The sequence below is a fragment of the Branchiostoma belcheri genome, unplaced genomic scaffold, assembly GCF_001625305.1.
Source record: "Branchiostoma belcheri isolate BF01 breed outbred unplaced genomic scaffold, Haploidv18h27 scaffold131, whole genome shotgun sequence".
Classification (NCBI taxonomy): Eukaryota; Metazoa; Chordata; class Leptocardii; order Amphioxiformes; family Branchiostomatidae; genus Branchiostoma; species Branchiostoma belcheri.
In genome coordinates this window covers 370,375-391,582 of record NW_017802725.1, presented here as the reverse complement: position 1 = coordinate 391,582, position 21,208 = coordinate 370,375, and the positions used below count along the sequence as shown (strand labels likewise).

Genomic DNA, 21,208 nt, shown 5'->3' with positions numbered 1-21,208 from the left:
GAGCTGGCTGAAACAGACGACGAGCTTGCTTAAACAGACGACGAGCTGGCTTAAACAGACGACGAGCTAATAAACAGACGACGAGCTAGCTGAAACAGACGACGAGCTGAAACAGACGACGAGCTAGCTGAAACAGACGACGAGCTTGCTAAGACAGACGACGAGCTAGCTGAAACAGACGACAAGCTGAAACAGACGACGAGCTAAAACAGACGACGAGCTGAAACAGACGACGCGCTGGCTGAAACAGCGAAGGAGCGACGCTCCCGCTCCAAGGCCGGAAACCCTGGCTCGGTGTATAGTGTACGGTCCCTTCTGAGTGAAATCAGATGCTGTCTATGGCCCTGTTAAGACGGAATCAGTGAAAGCGCTTTGATATGAATGTTAGACATCCAGGTAAACAATACTCATAGGAAATTCAAACTCCTACTACTAGATAAGTTATGGAGATAATATCCGGACGTTTCAAGTGACATTCACCACTCTTCTTCAGCGTCACTAATGAACTAACGTTAACAGAACACGATAAAGCACAATTGAGCTACTCTCCACTAGCCTCTACCAGGCTTAGGGAGACGACTGGAAAGAGTAGAAATCGGACAAATAGATAATCAAAATGTCAGCAACTAACTTATTGTGTGGTGGAAAGTTGTAGAAAGCATCGAGGTGGAAAGTAAGAAAGGCGAAATTGTTCAGTTCATTACGACCAGTACAGTAAACAGACAGCCAGGCTGGCAAGCACATTTTTCAACTCGATGTGAAAAGTGTTATAATCTGACAGACAAAAGAGTGTCATTCTTTGATGGGCACCCCGAAGGTGCTATAAACCGAACGACCCCTGATGGGTTTTATAGCAGGAAGATGGTGACGGCTGTTTAGAACTAGAAGTGGAGAGTTAGCCTCTACCGGGCTTGGGGAGGCGGCTGGAAAGAGTAGAAATCGGCCAAATAGAGAGATAATCATGCGAAGGGAGTTTGTCCGTTGAGAGAACAGTTCGCCGCACCCCAGGCACCCCAAGCCTGTCGGGAGTCGCCACGATCAAACGGCATAAAAGTAATCCTCTCATTAATCCAACAAAAGAACTATCTCAGCACAGAAGATCATTTAAGCAATAAACCAACCAGTACGTCGTGGGGAGCCGCGCCCATGTGTATACGTCTGGGGAAGACAGCGCCGGCCGGTACTATGTTAAACAAACTATATATATTGTCGGGAATGAAAAAACACTATAGTTATACTGATACTGGAAATAATATTAGTTAACACGGATTATTGCCGGCTGCACCGCACGGTAATTTTTAAGTGTGCCGGGTGCGGCGCGGCCATTGTAACCCGGCGCGGCCATTGTACCCCACACCTAGTCTCCACCAGACTTCTTTTGCGGGGTGAATAAATCGTAGAAATCGGCCTAAAAAGGGTTTAAATTGGCCAGAGAAGGTAGCCGGCTATCTTCTCTGGCCAATTAAACCCCTTTTTAGAAGGGACCGTACACTATACACCGAGCCAGAGTTTCCGGCCTTGGAGCGGGAGCGTCGCTCCTTCGCTGTTTCAGCCAGCGCGTCGTCTGTTTCAGCTCGTCGTCTGTTTTAGCTCGTCGTCTGTTTCAGCAAGCTCGTCGTCTGTTTAAGCTCGTCGTCTGTTTACGCTCGTCGTCTGTTTCAGCTCGTCGTCTGTTTCAGCTAGCTCGTCGTCTGTTTCAGCTAGCTCGTTGTCTGTTTCAGCTCGTCGTCTGTTTCAGCTAGCTCGTCGTCTGTTTATTAGCTCGTCGTCTGTTTAAGCCAGCTCGTCGTCTGTTTTAGCAAGCTCGTCGTCTGTTTCAGCCAGCTCGTTGTCTGTTTAAGCAAGCTCGTCGCCTGTTTAAGCTCGTCGTCTGTTTAAGCTCGTCGTCTGTTTAAGCTTGTCGTCTGTTTAACGTTTTGTTCCTATGGTCTTTCGTAGAAAAGAAAGCTGGATAAAAACACCTAAAACACTTCAAAGCCTAAACCTCCGTTTAGGAGTAGATTATTCCATCTTCACAGTCACTAAGTAGTAGTAAAAAGCAGCCATCAAAAAACAAATGGTTTATTTTTCTCTGTCTGAAATATATACAGGGATCTCTTAGCCATTGTTCACGTTTGGGCAATTCTAATATCGCATCCGACATAATCATGCCATAACATACCATAGAATCAGATTCACCTATAAATCAAGCAAAGAGATTGTCAAAATCAGTTCCTCTTTTGATTCCTTTTTATCGCATAAATCTAACCTCTGTATGAACTGTGACTTTTCCATGCACAAATTCTAGATAAGGTAAAACAATTTTGTAACATTTAGCGTACACTGTCTGTGGTTCAGATATATGCAAAAACCCTCCAGGCAGTATTCACACCTCTATACCCCCAGTATTCTGCAAGGTTCATTGCTCCTTATGTTACAATACACTTCTTACCTTTGAATGTTACTCTGTAGGGTTTCTTGTTACCCTGAAAATGACCGTCTCTCTTTCTGTTACTCCGCATCCTTTCAAACTGACGTTGTCTAAACGTTGTAAGAAAAATATCCAGCCGTCTGTTTCAGGGGAAAGGGCCGGACGTTGGCAATTGCTCGTTGTTGGATCGAGAGCCCCGGGCGAATAATTGTGGGCTATCAACAAAGAGGGTTGAACCACTTAGAGGGACTCAGAGGGGGGAGGTATATCTAGGTCAGGGTAACAGTTTTTTATGTGATTGCAATATTACTGTACTAAACTGTAGTTTTAACAGATAAACATACAGATATGATATACATGAGGGAGATACCATTTCCTACTGTCAATTTAAGAAAATTATCATGACTTTGTTAATTGGATACTTATAATATTTGGTTCAGTATTAATGATCATGCTCAATTTTTTCTATCATATATTTAACTTAAATATTTTGATAACTGATTAAGTGTATAAACAAGATATTTTCTTACTTCTTTTCTTTTGCATATAATTTGCTTGCAACAATTTACTGTTGTGCATAATTTACTGCACTCAGACAGAGAGAAATCTATTAATACATTTCCAGACTACCCTACCTCCATGAATTTTTGGGTTGCCCTCTTCAAAAATCAACTTGAAACAATTTCAGCCACAAGTGCCTGGAGGTATGCTTTCAGCCTAAACAGTCGACAGTCTGGAGGCCTTTTCATGATGCATATCAAAACCAGATCAGAGCAGAAAAATATCAAGTGCCGACAGATCCTGCATCAACCAATTGCATCGGCCTTCAACAACCACTTTGCATGCATCTAAAGTTTTGCGTAGCTTCATATAATAGCCCATGGAAATTATGTTGAGCAACCACAATGATATCTAATGTTGCTTAGAATATGCTACCAACTTTGTATAGTTTTCTACCTGAAATGTTCAAGCATTTGAAATTGATTATCATTTCTGAAAACAGCAGAATGTTTATTCTAATTATCAAAGAGCTGTGATTTGAGATTACCGTAAACATTCATTTATACAATCTTGTAATACTTGATGTACCACATATGCTAACATGACAATGTATTCTGCACCTGTTTTTAAGTCCTTTGAAATAACTTGTCAAAAGTGTTAAGGACGTCTTTTGTGATTTCTTCGAGTGTGTCGAAATCTCTTTTTACCAAATCATTGCCTTCTGAGCTCACTGTAAGATCTTTTACAGATAACATCACGCAAGTCCTGTACTTTGTATTTGCCAGAAATTAATGGAGTGAAGTACAACGTAAGCTTATTCTCCAAGCAGAGGTTAGGCTTCAGCTTATCTTTCCACGTTTTAGGCATTTTTTCAGGCTCTCTTTTTTGTGCTATATGCCAGTACAAAATGTATATCTTTTTCATACCTGGCCAATGGTACAGTTTGGATACTGCCTTGCGAATTAGATATATGCCAATTTGATGTTAAGTTGTAGCTAATCTGGAGCTATAATTTCTTCTCCCAGTCACTGAGTGGTACAGAATCTAGGAAGCAGTAGTTAGTTTTGGCATTCTCCAAGCAGATCCTATGGTGGCAAATCAGTATACAATTGGCTAAAGTTCAGTGGCTAAATGGACACTGCTTGGCCTATTAGATACTGTCTTGCCACCATAGGATCTGCTTGGAGATTACATTTTTGTAATCTTCTGACATTTGTGAGTTCTCCCTCCCAGAGGAACAGAAGTTTAATAATATAGAAGGCAGTAGTTAGCTTTGGCATGCAGGTGTCAGCCAGCAGGACTCTCAGGTATTCCTGCACACAGCAGGGGGCTGACAGGAACTTGGACATCTGCCCTCGTGGTGGCGCTTTGTTCTCCCCGGGCTGCCTCAAGTTAGCTTCCTGTTTTCAGCCTGGATTCCTGCGAGAGGTTGATTAGTTTATGGAGTCCATGGAGCTAACTCCATGATTAGTTTTGACGACTTTGGAATACATTAATGAAAGTTAGACATCCAGGTAAACAATATTCAAAGACAACTCAAACTCTACTACTGGATAAATTATGGAGATAACATGGTGGGGCTTTGTTCTCCCCAGGCTTCCTCAAGTTAGCTTCCTGTTTCACTAGAGATTGGTTTGTTCTATTGATCTTAACGGCTTTATGATGGTTGGCGGTTTATGCAAATAATTAATCTCTAATCTCTAAGCAGATCTTTTGGTGGAGGCAAAAGACATAAGGAAGTTAGCCTCTACCAGGCTTCTGAGGCAGCTTGATAGCCTCCTAAATCTTGTACTAGTGCTGGGGAGCTCCCACCTACCCAAGAGCAGCAAATAGTTAACTTTTGTGGTGGACTACAACTCCCCTGACGTGTTACCTGTCAATTCCTACAATTTCAGTAGCCTCTGAAGCCTGGTAGAGGCTAGGGAGAATTCACAGATAACATTGAAGGAGGTACTCAGGGAGTGATTGATCTCAAAGCAGATCTTTTGCTGGTAATATCAAATTGATCAAAGCATACTAAGTCTTTCATATAAAAGTTATTAACTACTGAGAAAAACAATGCAATATTGCACGAGTTATTAAATGTTTTCAAAAATTAGCTGTTGCAGTAATAGCTTTCATTGAAATTTATGATTTTCTTAGCTTAGTTTAGATTTGTACAAAGCATTCTGAGTAATATTTCAATTGCAAAGAGATACTTTGGGGGAAATTTTGTTACATTCCTTGACAAATACGGTTGTGACCTGTAGCTCAAGCCCCTGAAGGTAAAATATTTCTACCCTATCATCATTGTTTCCCAGCTTTAGGCCTACTAACTCTCCAAGCAGAGGTTTGGGCTTTGGCTTATTTTTGGTCACGGTGATTTTAGGCTTTTTATCAGGCTTTCTTTTTTGTACTAACTACTAAGTATCTTTTTAAAGGCTGGCACGTTTCATGACAACTTGATGTGGTTTTAGATTTGACCAGTTTGATAATCTCCAAGCAGATCCTAGAGTGGCAAAAGACAGTATCAAATTGGCCAGGCAGTATCGATTGACCAGAGGTATTGGACCTCTCTGGCGAATTTGATACTGTCTTTTTCCACCCTAGGATCTGCTTCGAGATTACAGCTCGAGCCCCCAAGGTAAAATATTTCTACCCTATCATCATTGTTTCCCAGCTTTAAGCCGAGCCCACCCATGTGGAAAGAACGACAGGCTCCCTGCATGCTAATTAACCTGCAGCTGTCGGGTTCCATTAGGAGGGCGGGTTCACATACCTGAGGAAATCAGCCAACAGAATGGTCCTCATGTAAAAACCGAAAGGGGCGAGCAGGTCACACGCCGGGAATCGAACCCGAGTTGTCCGCTTGGCGGTCACCAACGCTAACCACTACACTAAAAGGTCGCACGACCATTTAGCATGGTCAGTTAGCACTGTTACACTCATATGGAGTAAAGCAATTGTTATATTACAGACTGAGATTTTCAGCTATTGTGGAGGATCAGCTAGAATATAGATCTGAACCAGATTGGGGTCTTTGTCAAAAGAGACTCTGATCAGGATGTTGTTTAAATGTGAGAGGGTGGTTTCCATTTACATATATCCTCAATTTCAAGTCAACCATTGCCTTAAGGGGGCCCGCAAGCCCTTTTCCGTAGAGCGTAATCGTAATCGTTATTCTACGTAGAGCATTGAAATAAAAAAGGAGACTGCAGGACTATACCAAATTTAAGGCTTAAAATGGGAGGTGTGAAGACATTTCATTATAATTTTCCAGTCATTTAGAACTTAATCCTTCATTTTCCACCAAAATGTAGCGGTAAAATTCAAATTTAGCAAGGATAACACTCTGCAAACTTGAGAAACATCAGATGTTACTTCAAATCACTGGAAGATGGCCAAGGAGCTTGTATAATAAGAGTGTCTAATAGGCTTTACAAAGTAATCCCGTCTCTAAAAGAAGATAAAGCTTGTGTGCATTGAGTGACACAAGGCAAAATGGCAAAATGTGATTGCGTGGATCAACCAAAATTCAAGTGCAAATTTTGCTTTTGTCATTAAGTTATAATCTCCAAGCAGATCCCTCTCGGTGGCAAAAAGACAGTATCAAATTGCCAGGCAGTATCCATTAGGAAGAGAAGGTTGGCAGCCACCGTTTGGTGGAATAAGCGACAAAGAAAACGGCCATATATAAAAAGCTAACGATCATTCCCCCACAACCTCTGCTTGGAGAGTAATAAAGTTATACCTCTTTACTGGTATGCCGACATTCTCTGGCTAATGGATACTACCTGGCCAATTTGATACTGTCTTTTTGCCACCGAGAGGGATCTGCTTGGAGATTGATACCTCTTTGAAGAACTACATGTAAGTCACTTGCTTACGTACATGTTCCCTAGCTACCATCATACAGACCACACAGCTAGGAAGAGTAGCACAAATATTTATCAGGCATTACAACTTATAGATCACCATGATCCCAGGAGTCCCGCCCAGCTTAAAGTCAGCCAATCCCATATTTCCTGACATTTCAATGTTTGGATCTTCCCTCTAAGTCTGCTATAGTAGCTCTTTGTGAGAGTTGAACATCGGTGGCAGGGGTTTTTCTAGAAAAATTCGGCATGAGGGAGCAGTATCATGGCGAGGGAGCGAAGCGACCGAGGGGGGGTTGGTGTGGAAGGGGGGTATCCCCCCTTCCGCCATGTGAAGCCTTTGAAAATTTGAAGTTGAAATGAGACATTTTGAGGCTACTTGAGGGGGAAAATTTGAACTCTTAATAACCTCAATACCTTTCCCAAATTTCTATTCATGCATTGCATATTTCCCTTATAAAATATAAGTACAATCAACAGTACACACAATCTGCAAATCACTCTTTTTTAGTGATCAATGTTACTAGTAGCTCCAGATGACAACATTGGGTTTGCCACAAGCTGAAACCTTTCCCATGGCACAATTGCAACACATTCATCCAAGCTGCTACAAACTCAGGTCTCATGTTTCACTTCAGAGCCTGTTCTATAGTATGTAAATGAAGGAGGTCTAGCTACATTTCTTTGAGCAAGTTCTCAATGAACATTGTTTATTCCATTCAAACTTTTACTACTAGAGCTAAATTTTCAAGTTTGTGATAAGATTTTGGAATTTTTATGAGAGTAACATAGTTTGTAAGGCTAGAATTTATTGTTCTGTGGTGTTGTTTTTGTATTTTTACTGGAAAAAGATGATTTTGAAAAAGACTTAGGCTTCAATCTGAAAATTGATATGAGGGCGCTGGTTTGTTACATGAGGGCGCAGCGCCCTTGTTCCCCTGTTCAGAAAAACCCCTGGGTGGTATCATATTGTTGTACTGAAGCTCATCTGCAAACCCTTGTAAAGATAAACAGACCATACAGAGGGTGTTAGGCTGTGTATGTGGGGATACAGGACCAACCCAAAACAGACCATACAGAGGGTGTTAGGCTGTGTATGTGGAGATACAGGACCAACCCAAAACAGACCATACAGAGGGTGTTAGGCTGTGTATGGGGGGATACAGGATAGCCAATGCTGTACATCCCTTATTTGTGCAAAGTAATCTCTTGACTTGTAAAAAATGTACTTGGTTGTTACTAGAGCTGTGTACCGGTACGCAGTACCGATACTGTACCGGAAAAATTGATTAGGTACAGGTCCAAAATACCTAATCCCTCAGTACCGGTACTGTACCTAAACAATTTCACACCAATTTTATGCCTATTTGTGACCTCAAATGGGTCCCTGTGTAAGGACAGTGTGTTCATGAAAACAAAAACATCTTTAGTTTTGCCTATATTTTATCTGAGCATTCGCCATAAACAAAGAATAAACCTTAACTAACAAGTTTATTAATGTTTTTTTGTTATTGAAGGAGTTCAGAAGAGCATATAAATTGGTCGAATTGTTCAGGTACAGGTTCAGGTCCGGACCTGTACCTAAACCTGTGTACCTGTACCTGTACCTGTACCTAAAATTTGTTTAGGTACACAGCTCTAGTTGTTACCCATCACTTTTTGCATATAAACTTGCATCTACATGTACAATACTGGCAACTTCATCAAACATATAGAAATGTTCAGAATTCTTCATGTATTCCTTTTCCATTTCTTGCAATTTACTTTCTGATTATTAAAGCTTAAGTCTTTCCATTTTTTTCTCATAAGGTCTCAAAAGTTGAGCAGAAAAATGTACCCAAAACATACAAAATGTAGGCAAAGAACAATTTTTTATTTGAAATGTGGAACCACAGCTAAAAGTTTGTTTTCATACTCTGTTGCCCCCAAACGTCATTATCCATATAATTACACCATTTGTCCAAACAAACAAAAGATCAAAAGAAAATATAAACAAATAGAATAAATTATGTACATTCAATAACATTGTCTTGATCCCTTAAAGATACACTAATTTGTTTTTTTTCTTGCACTGTTATGAAAAACATTTTGCTCACTCCAGGCTGCCCAACCGAGTGACCTTGTCATGTAACCTTCAAATCCACACATATCTCTTTTCTTCCCAAACAACAGAGCGTCTGTCAGAGTCCTTCTCTAGCTAAGGCCACACCAATTTAATTTCTTGGTTAACGGATTCGCCGCTTCATTTTTTTCTGATTTGCAAATAAAAATAAAAATTCAGAATCAATTGCAAAAATGCTCATATTTTGCCCTGAACAGTTGAAAACAGCCTTTTTTTTTACTACTTGTTACAGTCATTCCATCTTTCAATGCAGTAGTATCATTAAAAGTTCAAAATTCATTGTTTAAATTTTGAACCAGCCTGGTGTGTTGACTTCATGGCTCCTATCGTACCATTTTGGGCCATAATAGGATGCCTAGGCCTGTTTTTATTTTTATTTTTTTTCGCCCGCCCGCTCCATTATTTTTCTTGAAAAATCCGTTAACCAAGAAATTAAATTGGTGTGGCCTAATCCTCAAAAGATGTACAACATTATGTCCGTGGACGACACCCATTTTTCTTGTGCAAGACAACCCCCTATTCGATTACAGCTCGATTCATCACAACATTCCTCCAGGCTAGTTCAAAAGCTCAAGTTCCTCCCACAAATCCTCTGTTTTCAATTCTGGTGTCGTCGCGGACAAGACATGATCTCAGGGTCTGCATTCCTGCCATTCTCTTTGTGTGGTGGTAAATCTAATAAACTGGGTAGAGATCAAAGTGGCAGACAGACACCCAAGGCTTTTCTACATACCTGTACTGGTGCAGGTACTAGTAACAATGAAAATTACATGCACCAGAGAAATTTCACCTGCACCAAACAGACTTTATAATTAGGAAGTATGGATTATCACACATGTACAGTACAGTACTTAAAAACTGCTCAGAAACCTATTACAAGTCCTCTTTAGTCATGATTTCTTATATGTGGCAGCTAAATGATCTAATAAACTGGGTGAGATCATAGTGGCAGACAGACTACACCCAAGGCCAGAAATTCTTTTTTTCTGCATATGTATTACCTGTACTGGTAGTGCAGGTGCCACGGTACAGTCTGTGACTGAGGCTTTGATTATACTACTGTAGGGGTCTCTGACACAGAGGTGTGCAACAGTGGGCTAATATTAGCTTAGATCACCTGCACCAGACAAATCTTTCCTGCACCACTCAGAATTTAGGAACATTATAGTAAACAAGCTGCAAGGGAGCCCATGCAAACTCATGTACTTCTTCCCAAGCACATTGAGCTATCTACCACAGTAAATCTAATAAACTAGGAGGGAGATCAAAGTGTAAGTCATAGACACCCAAGGCTTTTCTGCATACCTGTACTGGTGCAGGTAACAATGAAAATTACCTGCACCCGTCGACTCAGAAGTTAGGATCACCCTGAAAAACTGTTCAGAAACGATTCCCATTATGTCTTTTACTGTATACTTTATTGGTGATGACAGTTAAATACAGCTAAATCGACATACACATGTACTACTAATAGGTGGAAAGATTTTCTGTAGAAATCCTCTCTAATCATGATTTCTTATAGACAAATCTCACTATAGGTCTTTTTGTCATGACTGTCATTATGGAATTTGAATAGCATACCTGAGAAGAATAACCAACAAAGCTAGGAAAATACTCCCTGCCACCCTTACATGCTATGTTTGACAGTTATTGGGACCCTGTTGGTTTTAAGCCTTACCCCATTAGTTCTGTAAAGAAAACACTTCCTAACCACGAATGAAGAAACATCCTGCCGCTTTTTAAGCCCCGTGTTTGAACAGGTAAATTATAGCTCAATTACCGACACATCAAGTGCTTAGCACATAGCTGTGTGCTGGAGGTTATTGTGTTGGGTGGATGGATACGTAATGTATGGTGCGCTAAGCTGTAAGTGCCATAAAGGACAATAGAGACCAAACCCATGTATTCATGACTTGTTGTCTGCATCAGGCTTGTGGTTTATTTAGTGCAGTGTACCACTTCAATTTACACATGCACCCTGCCACTTTCAAATTCCTTTCCATTTTTCATCATTTTCAACTTTCATTGCAACCCTTCTAAGCTACTTTGCACACTTATTTACCAAGGAACACTAACTGAAAATTGAGCAGAAATAAGGAGGTAATAGAGAAAACTATTTGAGAAAATGCTCTCATATTCTAGATGTTCTGGCTGAACATAAAGTGCTAGTGGCTTTACCCAAGGACTTGCTTAAATCACCTGAAAATTTAAATCGTTTTTTTGCATATTTCTATCCATTTGTATGCCATACATTAGTCTTTTTATATACATTCCTACCAAAATTAACAGTCAACATCTACTCATCTCTCACAGTTTCATCCAACAGATTTGTATGAAAGTGATAAGTTCGAGTTGTCTAAGAAAACATGCCTTGGCTTACTACATTTATCACTAAGAGCCTTAATTGATAAGATAAAATGGATACAAAAAAATCAAATATACAAAGCAAAAATATGTACATTCGTACATAAATGTCGGAATATTACAACCAATGCTACGTCCATATTTTGACCAGCAAAAGAAATACAGTAACTACACTGTGTATGTTACAGATTATCCCACACTGTAATCTTTTTTCAAAGAAAAACAAAAGTTCTGAAAGTGTTTTACCCCCAGCTGACGTGCCTGCCGCCAGTTAGTAATCTAGTAGAAAGTTATTTCAAGTGACAAGAATTGCTTTTTGAAAGCATCATATTGTTCTTTTGTTGTCAAATCAGAGAATTACCAAAAAAGACCTTCAAATTTGGAATCAGTTCACAACAATTGAATTTGTAGACGTCGACTGAAAATTGAATTAAAAGTACAATTGGTTACCTGGCAAAAGAGTATGATAAATGTACTAGTCGATATAGTTTTCTAAGCCTATACCAGGCTTCAGAAGTAGCTGGAAAGAGTACAAATTGGCAAAGTAGTCACAGACAACATGCCAGGGGAGTTGGTCTGCTAAACAGAGTACAGTTTGCCACTTTGGGAGCCAATATTTCAGACTACTCTTTTCCAACTGCCTCTGAAGCCTGGTAGAGGCTATTTAAGGTTTCTGACTGTTTTATAATATATAATTGTTCTCCTTGTCTGCTTGAAAGAAATGCTACAATTTAGCCACAAAGAAGTGCCACATCAATGTAGGTAGCAATTCTTCAATTGCCACAACAACAGCTCACGATGATCTATCTACTGTACACTTGTGGTTTTTCACACCTTTTTTAATAGCATCCCTCCTGGGATGTTGCATCAATCTCTGCTAACAGATATTGTCACCTGATAGGACTTACAGAGACTTGTCCCTTTGTTGGTACTTATCTGCCCCTTTTAGTACAACGACAAAGACTGTAAGGCTTCCTTCTGCCACTGACAATAAAAGATGTTGTTTTAAGTCAGTTCTTGCTTTAATATGGTACAGAGCAGAGGAAACCCTGGAAGTGAAGGACAATTTACAACATTTGCTACAGCTCTAGTATGTTGTTGTTGCCCTGTTTTAGTACAATAACAAAGATCTGTAAGGCTTCCTTTTGCCACTATAAAAGAAGTGGTTTTGAATCAGTTCTTGCTTTATGGTAAATTGAGAGTAAACTGAGAAAATCCTGGAAATGAAGTATCCTCTACCAGGCTTCAGGAGGTGGCTGGAAAGAGTAGAAACTGGCTAAATAGAGAGATGCCTCTGAGTCAGCAAACTGTACTCTCTAGCAGAACAACTCCTCCGGCATATTATTTGCCCAATTCTATTTGGCCAATTCCTACTCTTTCCAGCCACCTCCCAAAGCCTGGTAGAGGCTAGAAATGAAGGACAATTTACAATGTTGGCTACTGTGAACTCTCAGTGACACCAGTACCACTTAGCCTGTTTATCAGACACAGTAGACAACTGTGACAAATTAATCTCGTAGCAGATCTTTCAGTGGCTGCTAAGCAGTATCAACCTGGCAATACTGTATCAAATTGGCAAGACTGTATCAACCTGGCAAGACTGTATCAACTTGGCAAGACTGTATCAACTTGGCAAGACTGTATCAACTTGGCAAGACATCAAATTCGTAACACAGTATCAATTTGAAAGTACAGGTCCATCCAAGCAGATTTTTCAGTGGCAGCAAGACAGTATCAAATTGGCAAGACAGTATCAAATTGGCCAGGCAGTATGAGGAGGGTCATTCTAAGAAAAAAGGCAACAGTACAAAAAGAAAGCAAGATAGAAATGCCTAAAAAGAAGTCACAAATATGAGCCAAAGTCAAAACCTTCGCCTGAAGAGTTATTAATGAACTCAGACAAACAAAATTCCCAGTCCTTCCAACATTAAAATAGACTCACTATTAGCCAACTGCTTCCTACCAGTGTGGACACCCACAGCAGTATAATCTAAGCTTGGATAGTGTGTGTTTGTTTGTGTGTGTGTGTTTGTGTATGTGTTTATATAGACAAGTTGTCTTAAAACAATGCTTTGCATGGATACTGTCGAAACTTCCCCACTTTTTTATCATTTACCAAGTGTAGTGTTAAGTTTATCACCAGGTGAGAAAATTGACACCTGTGAACACAGGTATGAACTTTCACACCTTAAGAAGGCAGCAGACTCACCTGAGAATGATTTCTGTTCCATTCTTGTTACCTGTTGCGTACCTGGCCAGGTTTTACAAGCATTACGAAAGGGGGGAAACAGAAATGCTCCTCTGGGGAGTTTGAGGAATCTTGATTTGATAAATCTAGAAGGATCTCTATGGGGATTTCTGAGTATTGTTCCCCCTACAGTACTTATACAAAAGCCACAAGTCAACCACCTATTGTAGCCTCTTGTGTACCTTATTGAAGTTAGTTATTTAGATCTAGGAGGGTCTCTATGGGGATTTCTGAGTTATGTTTCCCCTTCCCTTGACGTTCATGCAAAAGTGACAAAACCACCTATTGTAGCCTCTTGTGTACCTTAATGAAGTTAGTTATCCTTAAGGTATTTAGATCTAGGAAGGTCTCTATGGGGATTTCTGAGTCATGTTTCCCCCTACAGTACTTATACAAAAGCCACAAGTCAACCACCTATTGTAGCCTCTTGGACACCTTATTGAAGTAGCTAACCTTTAAGAAATTTAGACATAGGAGGGTCTCTATGGGGATTTCTGAGTATTGTTCCCCTTCCATTACTTATACAAAAGCAACAATTCAACCACCTATTGTAGCCTCCTGGGTACCTTAATAAAGTGTTTGGGGGGGGGGTTCTGATGAAAGTTTCCCCCTTCAAATATTATACAAAAGTGACAATTCAACCACCTGTTGTAGCCTCTTGCACAACTTGATGATTGGCATCTAGCCTTAAGCTATTCAGATTAACATTCCGATTATGTAAAACAGACTGTTCCAAACAGATGTGAAAATAGAATTCCCACTAGAATATGGTGGGAACAATAGCATGTTTTAAGCTGTGAAAAGACATGTAAATGTTGTAAATGATCCACCCTAAGGCATGATCAGGAGTAGATAAGTCATCAACCAAAGCTTGGGTTTTTTTACAGTGTCTGTCTTGCAGTATTCTTTAGCCTAATTTTTGGGATGGAGTTTCGGTGATTTTGTTTTACTGATACACACTCTCCTGAAGAGAGATTACCAGTTTAGAAACTCTTTTTTAAATGTGCATACGCGGAAAATTGTTGTATATAAAAGTCTCAAGTTAATGTTTTTACATTATTTGTCTGTTTTCTTTGTGTTACATGGACCTGAAATAAAGAATTTAATTCAACTCAATACTGTAAGTTATGAGCTGTCAGAATTGTTTTCTGTGTTGCACTAGTCAGACTAATCATAAATTTTGATGACTTCCACTTTTATTACTGAATTCCAAACCTGCAGAGAAACCTCGGCTCCAAGTTTGCATTCTTGAACTTCTGCACCACTTCAGTAGTAACAAAGTCCATGGCCATAGCTAAGTCACCTTCATTAGTACAAACTAAGGAATCCCAGGCCTTGCCTTGATGCCAGCACGCAAGGCCCAGAGTTTATAAGCCAGTATGTGGAGGTTTCTTAGGGTCTAACCAAGGGGGCTGTAGTATAACTTCCTTGGGCACATGTTGGCCATAGAGCCAAGGAGCTGGCCTGTGGAGGCCCTGGAAGCAGTCTGGTACCCAGGCTATCTGTGGCCATGACCTTAACTGCTAAGCTTGATGTGTTTCATGCCCATGGACTGTGTTTACTTATAAAAGTGATGACAGTCACAGAATTCATCAACCCACACTCAGATATATACATGTACGTTACCTACTCTCCTACCAATATTTGTAACTCCAAGAAAAGGCTGAGAATTCTTGGACCTTGTAAGTCCCCCAAAGCAAACATGCCTTTTCTGTACTAAAAACAGCACTTCAGTGCAACCAGCAACACTTGTACAGCCCCTATACACTCCTAAACCTGACACCTGTTAACAGTTAAGACTCCACTGTTTACCATACATACGTAAGGCCACACCAATTTAATTTCTTGGTTAACGGATTTTTCTAGAAAAATAATGGAGCGGGCGGGCGAAAAAAAAAAAAACAGGCCTAGGCATCTTATTATGGCCCAAAATGGTACGATAGGAGCTGGTTCAAAATTTAAACAATGAATTTAGAACTTTTAATGATACCATTGCATTCAAAGATGGAATAACTGTAACAACTAGGATGTAAAGGTCTGTTTTCAATTGTTCAGGGCAAAATATGAGCATTTTGCAGTTGATTCTGTATTTTTATTTTTATTTGCAAATCAGAAAAAACTGAAGCGGTGAATCCGTTAACCAAGAAATTAAATTGGTGTGTCCTAACTGTAAAATTGTAAAATGTTCAGGGTGATTTATTTTATTCTTTTATGACACTAACAGCATAACAGCAGTGTTGAAGTGTAGAATACTCAGAGGTGCCATATTTTGAGTGATTGTTTACGTGAAATACTTACTCGCTAGGAAACATAGCAATCTTTTCATGAAGTGCTTTCTAAGTAAATAAGAAAAACTGCGTTCAGTCACGTCCGTAAACTATTTGTCATGATAAAGCAAAAAAGTAGACTAACATGTCAAAGTACTGTGCAAGCATTCAGCCCCCAATCACATGGACCTTTTTAGGTTGTCAACTGTGGCTTTAACAAAAAGGAGTTTAGAAAGTGAGTAAGTCTAGATAAGTGCCCTAAAAATCGATAGCCCAAGCAAGTTATAAAGGCCCCAGTTTGAATCATAAACTGAAGTGCAGCCACTATGTGATTCCCTCACTCACTCACTCACTCACTCACCCACTCACTCACTCACTCACTCACTCACTCACTCACTCACTCACTCACTCACTCACTCACTCACTCACTCACTCACTCATTGTCTCACTCACTCACTCATTCACACTCATTCATTCACACTCACTCACTCACTCTCTGCCATAGCTTAGCCTTGCCATGCCGTAAATGCACATTTGACTTTTAAAGGTGGTTTTCTTTTGCGGTATGAGGTTTTGTAGTGTTTGAAGTTCACAGTCAAAACAATTCTGTGGTGCAGTAGAAATACGTAACACACACATTTGCAGTGTCATGATGACACCACCCTGAAAATAGAAAAAGAATGGAGGCATTTTTCCCTTTCTAAGTTAAGTACAGGTATGTAGAGAATAAAGGGCAGTATTTAGGTACCCAGGGAACAATGATTCAGTGATGTATTCAGGGAACCATGAGTAATGATGGTGGAATCTTTCCATAAAGACCTCCCAAATACTCAATTTCTTAGACCCTGGATACATGTAGGTGTAACCACATCCACAATGAAATCCTACTACATAAGAGATTACCTTAAGGGTTGGAAATCCCACCTGCATATACATATATGCAGGTTTGTGTAGGTAAAATTGCAGCTGTGCAGGTATTTCTGATGTCTACCTGCACCTAACCTGCACTGGTCCATGTACTGGGTATATGCAGGTTAGTGCAGGTAAAATTGCAGCTGTGCAGGTATTTCTGCATCTAACATGGACCGTGTAATATCTGCCAATTCGAGTTTTAAAAATTAAATCAGATGATTAAAAACAATCATTAAAAAGCTTTAAAAACATTTTTGCAATTTGCTATAAGCATACTTTTATGATGTTAGAATGTGGGGAGGGAGCATACAAAACAGACATGACAATTACCACAATAGCAAGGATTAGTTAAGGATCATTCAGTTCCCCTCTCTTCTTAGATAGAGAAGAAAACCGGTACAGAAAATCTGACCTACTTTTACAAAGCAGGATCTCGATAATTGAACCATCCCCATTTTCTTTAAAACCATAAGACATTGGAATTTTTGGGAGAGATCCGTCTAAAGGCCATGTAATAATTCCAGAATTGTTTAAGAAGAATGCTTTGTGTGGAAAAATTCCTACAATGTCGTATGAAAACTAACAGGCTTCTTCTTCATACAGCAACAAAAACAGGACAAAAATTCTGAGAAAAAAAGTACAAAATGCACTCCAAATTGTTTAACAGGTACAACTACCAGTAATTTACGACATGTAACTCCAAAAGCAAGAGAAGTATTCATCTGAAGTCAAATGAGATCTTTAGAAACATAAAAAAATGGAATTTAAAAGAAAAATAGTCCTTAAATGTTAGGGACCAAAAGGAGTTTAAACCAATGCTGAGATCCAGCCATGTATGCTGTTGTGTGTGTGTTACTACAACAGAGACCAGTACCTACAGCACAGCCTGGGTCCAGACTGTTGACAGTCATGGTTAATTTCATCAGTAAGGGAGAGGTATGAAAGGGTTAAGGGGTGGGGTGGGGGCTGGAATCGGATAGATCAGATATAAAAAAAGCACAAAAAGAAAATAGCAAAAGGTTAGAGAAATATTTCTGAAATAAAAATGGCATATCAAAGAAAATATTAACCAACAGTTATCTGCATGTAACCTTAATTCTATCCCACGGTAGATATTTACTTAAGAATTGCAAATTTAATGCCGGACATTAAATTAGTCCCTTATAACATAAAAACTCTTAGAAAACTAAAAGTACTGTTTTGAGACTGTCAGCGACTGATGAGTTACTGACAGTAACATATCAGTAACATATAAGTAAAGCAGCTTTAATTACTAGTATGTTTCATGTGCATATGACAATGAGGAACAATATCATATAGAGCCACACCCTTTATATGCTAATGGTTGGTCCCCTTTCTCTGCCCATACTATGTAATGAAATGGACTGTCCCTCAAGTTGAACACCTCCAAGAGGGCCTGCATGTAGACTGATTACGAATTATGCAAACTTTTCCGCCGATTACGAATTACGTTAAGTTCTCAGAGCTGATTACGACTTTACGCTTTGCGGCTAAATGTACTATTATACGAATTATGTTGATTTTTGGGGTAGCTTCCTACAGATTATGAAGACTAAGAATGCCTGATTACACCTTGTGAAAAAGGGCATGCATTCCTAGCCTCCACCAGGCCTTTCTACGGGAATACGGATCATAGAATTCGGCAAAAAAAGAGAGTAAAATTGGCCAAGGGAGTCTGGCCGCGGGGAGGTAGTTTCTTTCCCTTCGCACAGCCAGTCAAACCTACAAGCCAGCCAAACTCCCCTGGCAAATATTGTCCTATATATAGCCAGCGTAGTTAGTCTGGTAGAGACTAATTCAGGCCCAAATCCTACAATGTAAATCTTTCTTCGAGTCAGGACAGAGGGGAAGTCAGTACCTTGTACCTGTCACTCAAACCACTCAGCTACAAAAGACAAACATCCGACAGGGCTTAGCACATGTACTCTCCCAGACTGGAATGTTGACGGAAAACTGTCAACATAGATTAGCATCTTAGCTGCATGTCCTCACTCACTCAGTATCATCCTTTAGACTAGAGGTGTGCCTAAAGCACTGCCAATTCGTTCAACTTTTCGGTATCATCGAAAACTTCATATAGTAATTACCTAAATCATATTAAACATTTATGTACAATAAAATATTGTTTTTGTATTAATGCAATTAGTCATAAAACTGATACGCTAGCTGGTAGCTACCAATAAAGATAGATAAAAAGAAAGAAAGCTATGCAGTGCAAAGTTTTTGCAGTCCTACTCTCCCCTCTATCAGGCTTCAGAGGTGGCTGGAATGAGTAGAAATTGTCCAAATAGACAGAATAACATGCCAGGGTTAGTCTGCCAAAGAGCAGCAAACTGTAATAATTATTATGTTTACTCCTTTAGCAGACCAACTCCCCTGGCATATTATCTGTCTATTTGGCCAATTTCTATTCTTCCCAGCCACCTCTGAAGCCTGGGAGAGTCTACTACTCCTACAATCAGAGAAATATCTGTACAGGTTTCTGCTACCAGCTTTTCAGTCTAAAAGACTGAGGAAACAGAGAGTTAAAAACAAATCAAAACGGAGACAGTCTGAACCACCTGTAAATATTACCGCGAAGGAAAATCCTTGCCCACACAAACTTCGCCGACCATTTTTACGTCGTCATGGAAACCGTCCCTCCCTCTCTCGGTGGGAAAATTTGCTCAGGGATTAGGAGTTAACAAAGAAAGGCAATGTTTGGGGGTCAGGCAATACAGGTAGAAGACATGAAGCTTTGAGCTGTGTTTGCAGATTGCAGTGACCGAATCTGAGGTTTTGCCCCCGCTGCTAATTTTAGCCTGGGCTTCCTTTTTCAGAAGAACCTAGTGTTCCATGTAAAAGTGCTAGATGATGATGGCCATGTTTTTTGCTACTTTTAAAATTCAAAGACTTATATATAAATACTGCAAACTCTTTTACTGCAACGCAATATCTTTAATTTCCATAGTGCCAAACTTCAGAGCGTAGTTTTATTCTAACCTCTACCAGGCTACAAAAGCGGCTGGAAAAAGTAGAAATTGGCCAAATAGGCAGATAACATTCCAGGGGAGTTGGTCCGCTAGATGCATTACATCAGATGTATTTTCTAGTCACTCTTTCCAGCCATCTCCTGAAGCCTGGTAGAGGCTACTCTTTCCAGCCACGTCTGAAGCCTGCTAGAGGCTACACCCATCCTGGAATAAGCAAAGTCTTAGCTAAAACTCCTTCAAGACAGAAAAATGTGAAGTGCCCAAAGTCCCACCGGCCTGCTGAAGCCCTCCTAAGCCGCAGGACCGTACTTGTGGGCGACTAGAAATTGGCCAAATAGAGAGATAACATGCCAGGGGAGTTGGTCTGCTAGAGAGTACAGCTTGCTTTACATCTGTACTTTCTACTCTTTCCAGCCTCCTCCTGAAGCCTGGTAGAGGCTACTCTTTCCAGCCACGTCTGAAGCCTGGTAGAGGCTACACTCATCCTGAAATAAGCGAAGTCTTAGCTAAAACTCCTTCAAGACAGAAAAATGTGAAGTGCCCAAAGTCCCACCGGCCTGCTGAGGCCCTCCTAAGCCGCAGGACCGTACTTGTGGGCGACTAAATATTTACCTAGTTTGCAACAGGTCGATAATTCGCTTAATGACCTGACAACGGGGCTTCAGGTGGGAGTTAGGGACTGAGGGGGTCGCTACCGTCTGAGGGTAGAAGACTAATCTGTAAGCAGATGTTTTGGTGGCTCCCAGACACTATCAAAAAATGTTGTCAAGACAGTATCATTGGCCAGGCAGTATCCAATAAGCATTTGTTTGGCTGGCAAAAAAAATAAGATACCAGTTCAAAAATGAAGCCGGTTAAAACTCCTAAATACACGTCCAAAATAAGCCGAAGCTTAAACCTTATTTAACAGCTTGTTTAGTAGTAGAAGACTATCATCATAATAGAAATAGTAGAAGACTATACCGATAGTAGATAGTAGTAAAAGACTACAATACTGGAGAAAACATAGCCCAACATTTCTTTTCAAGCAAACTAACTCCCCTGGTATGTTATCCAAGATATTCACAGAAGCAACTTTTTATCATACATACCAGATTTAAGACGTTTTAGAATGGGCTATTAAACGATTCATTTTGAGGAAAAAATATGTCAACAGTGAAAAACATAAGACAGAATATCTACGTCCATGTAACAGAGATAGATCGTCTGTTGTACTATGACCCTGTTATTCTTTGGATCCAAAGTTATTCAATACCACCACCCACTTCGAAAATCGCGCCGGAGTTACCCTACCCTCCAGCCAACAACAATACGCACTGTTTGCGAGGTAAAAACACACCGAAACGCGACACTCAAAAACACATCAACCAAAGATCGCTGTACCAGGCTTAGCCAGTCTCAGTGTCAAACTGTTCTAGTCTCCACCAAACTAACAACGTGGGTTTAAAAAAATACTGTAGAATTTAACCAAATAGGGAGAAAAACTGGCCAGGGGAGTTAAGCTATCGTATAGTTCGTTTGGACGGGGATATTATTT

General features: G+C 40.0%; 1 protein-coding gene across 3 annotated transcripts in view; it reads right to left on the bottom strand.

Annotated features, from left to right (window-relative positions):
- The window catches only part of LOC109464069 (F-box/LRR-repeat protein 7-like), a 43,959-nt gene that overhangs the window by 11,004 nt on the left and 11,747 nt on the right, over positions 1–21,208 (bottom strand). Inside the window, exon 1 of one of the 3 annotated variants that reach the window (XM_019760997.1) lies at positions 13,461–13,515. The exons of 1 other annotated variant lie outside the window; for it this stretch is intronic. In XM_019760997.1, the coding sequence (XP_019616556.1) occupies positions 13,461–13,482 (22 nt within the window). In that variant the 5' untranslated portion in view covers positions 13,483–13,515. Of the gene's footprint in view, positions 1–2,431; positions 2,517–13,460; positions 13,516–21,208 lie in introns of those variants that run through there. One more of the 3 variants, XM_019760996.1, reaches the window with a different exon arrangement.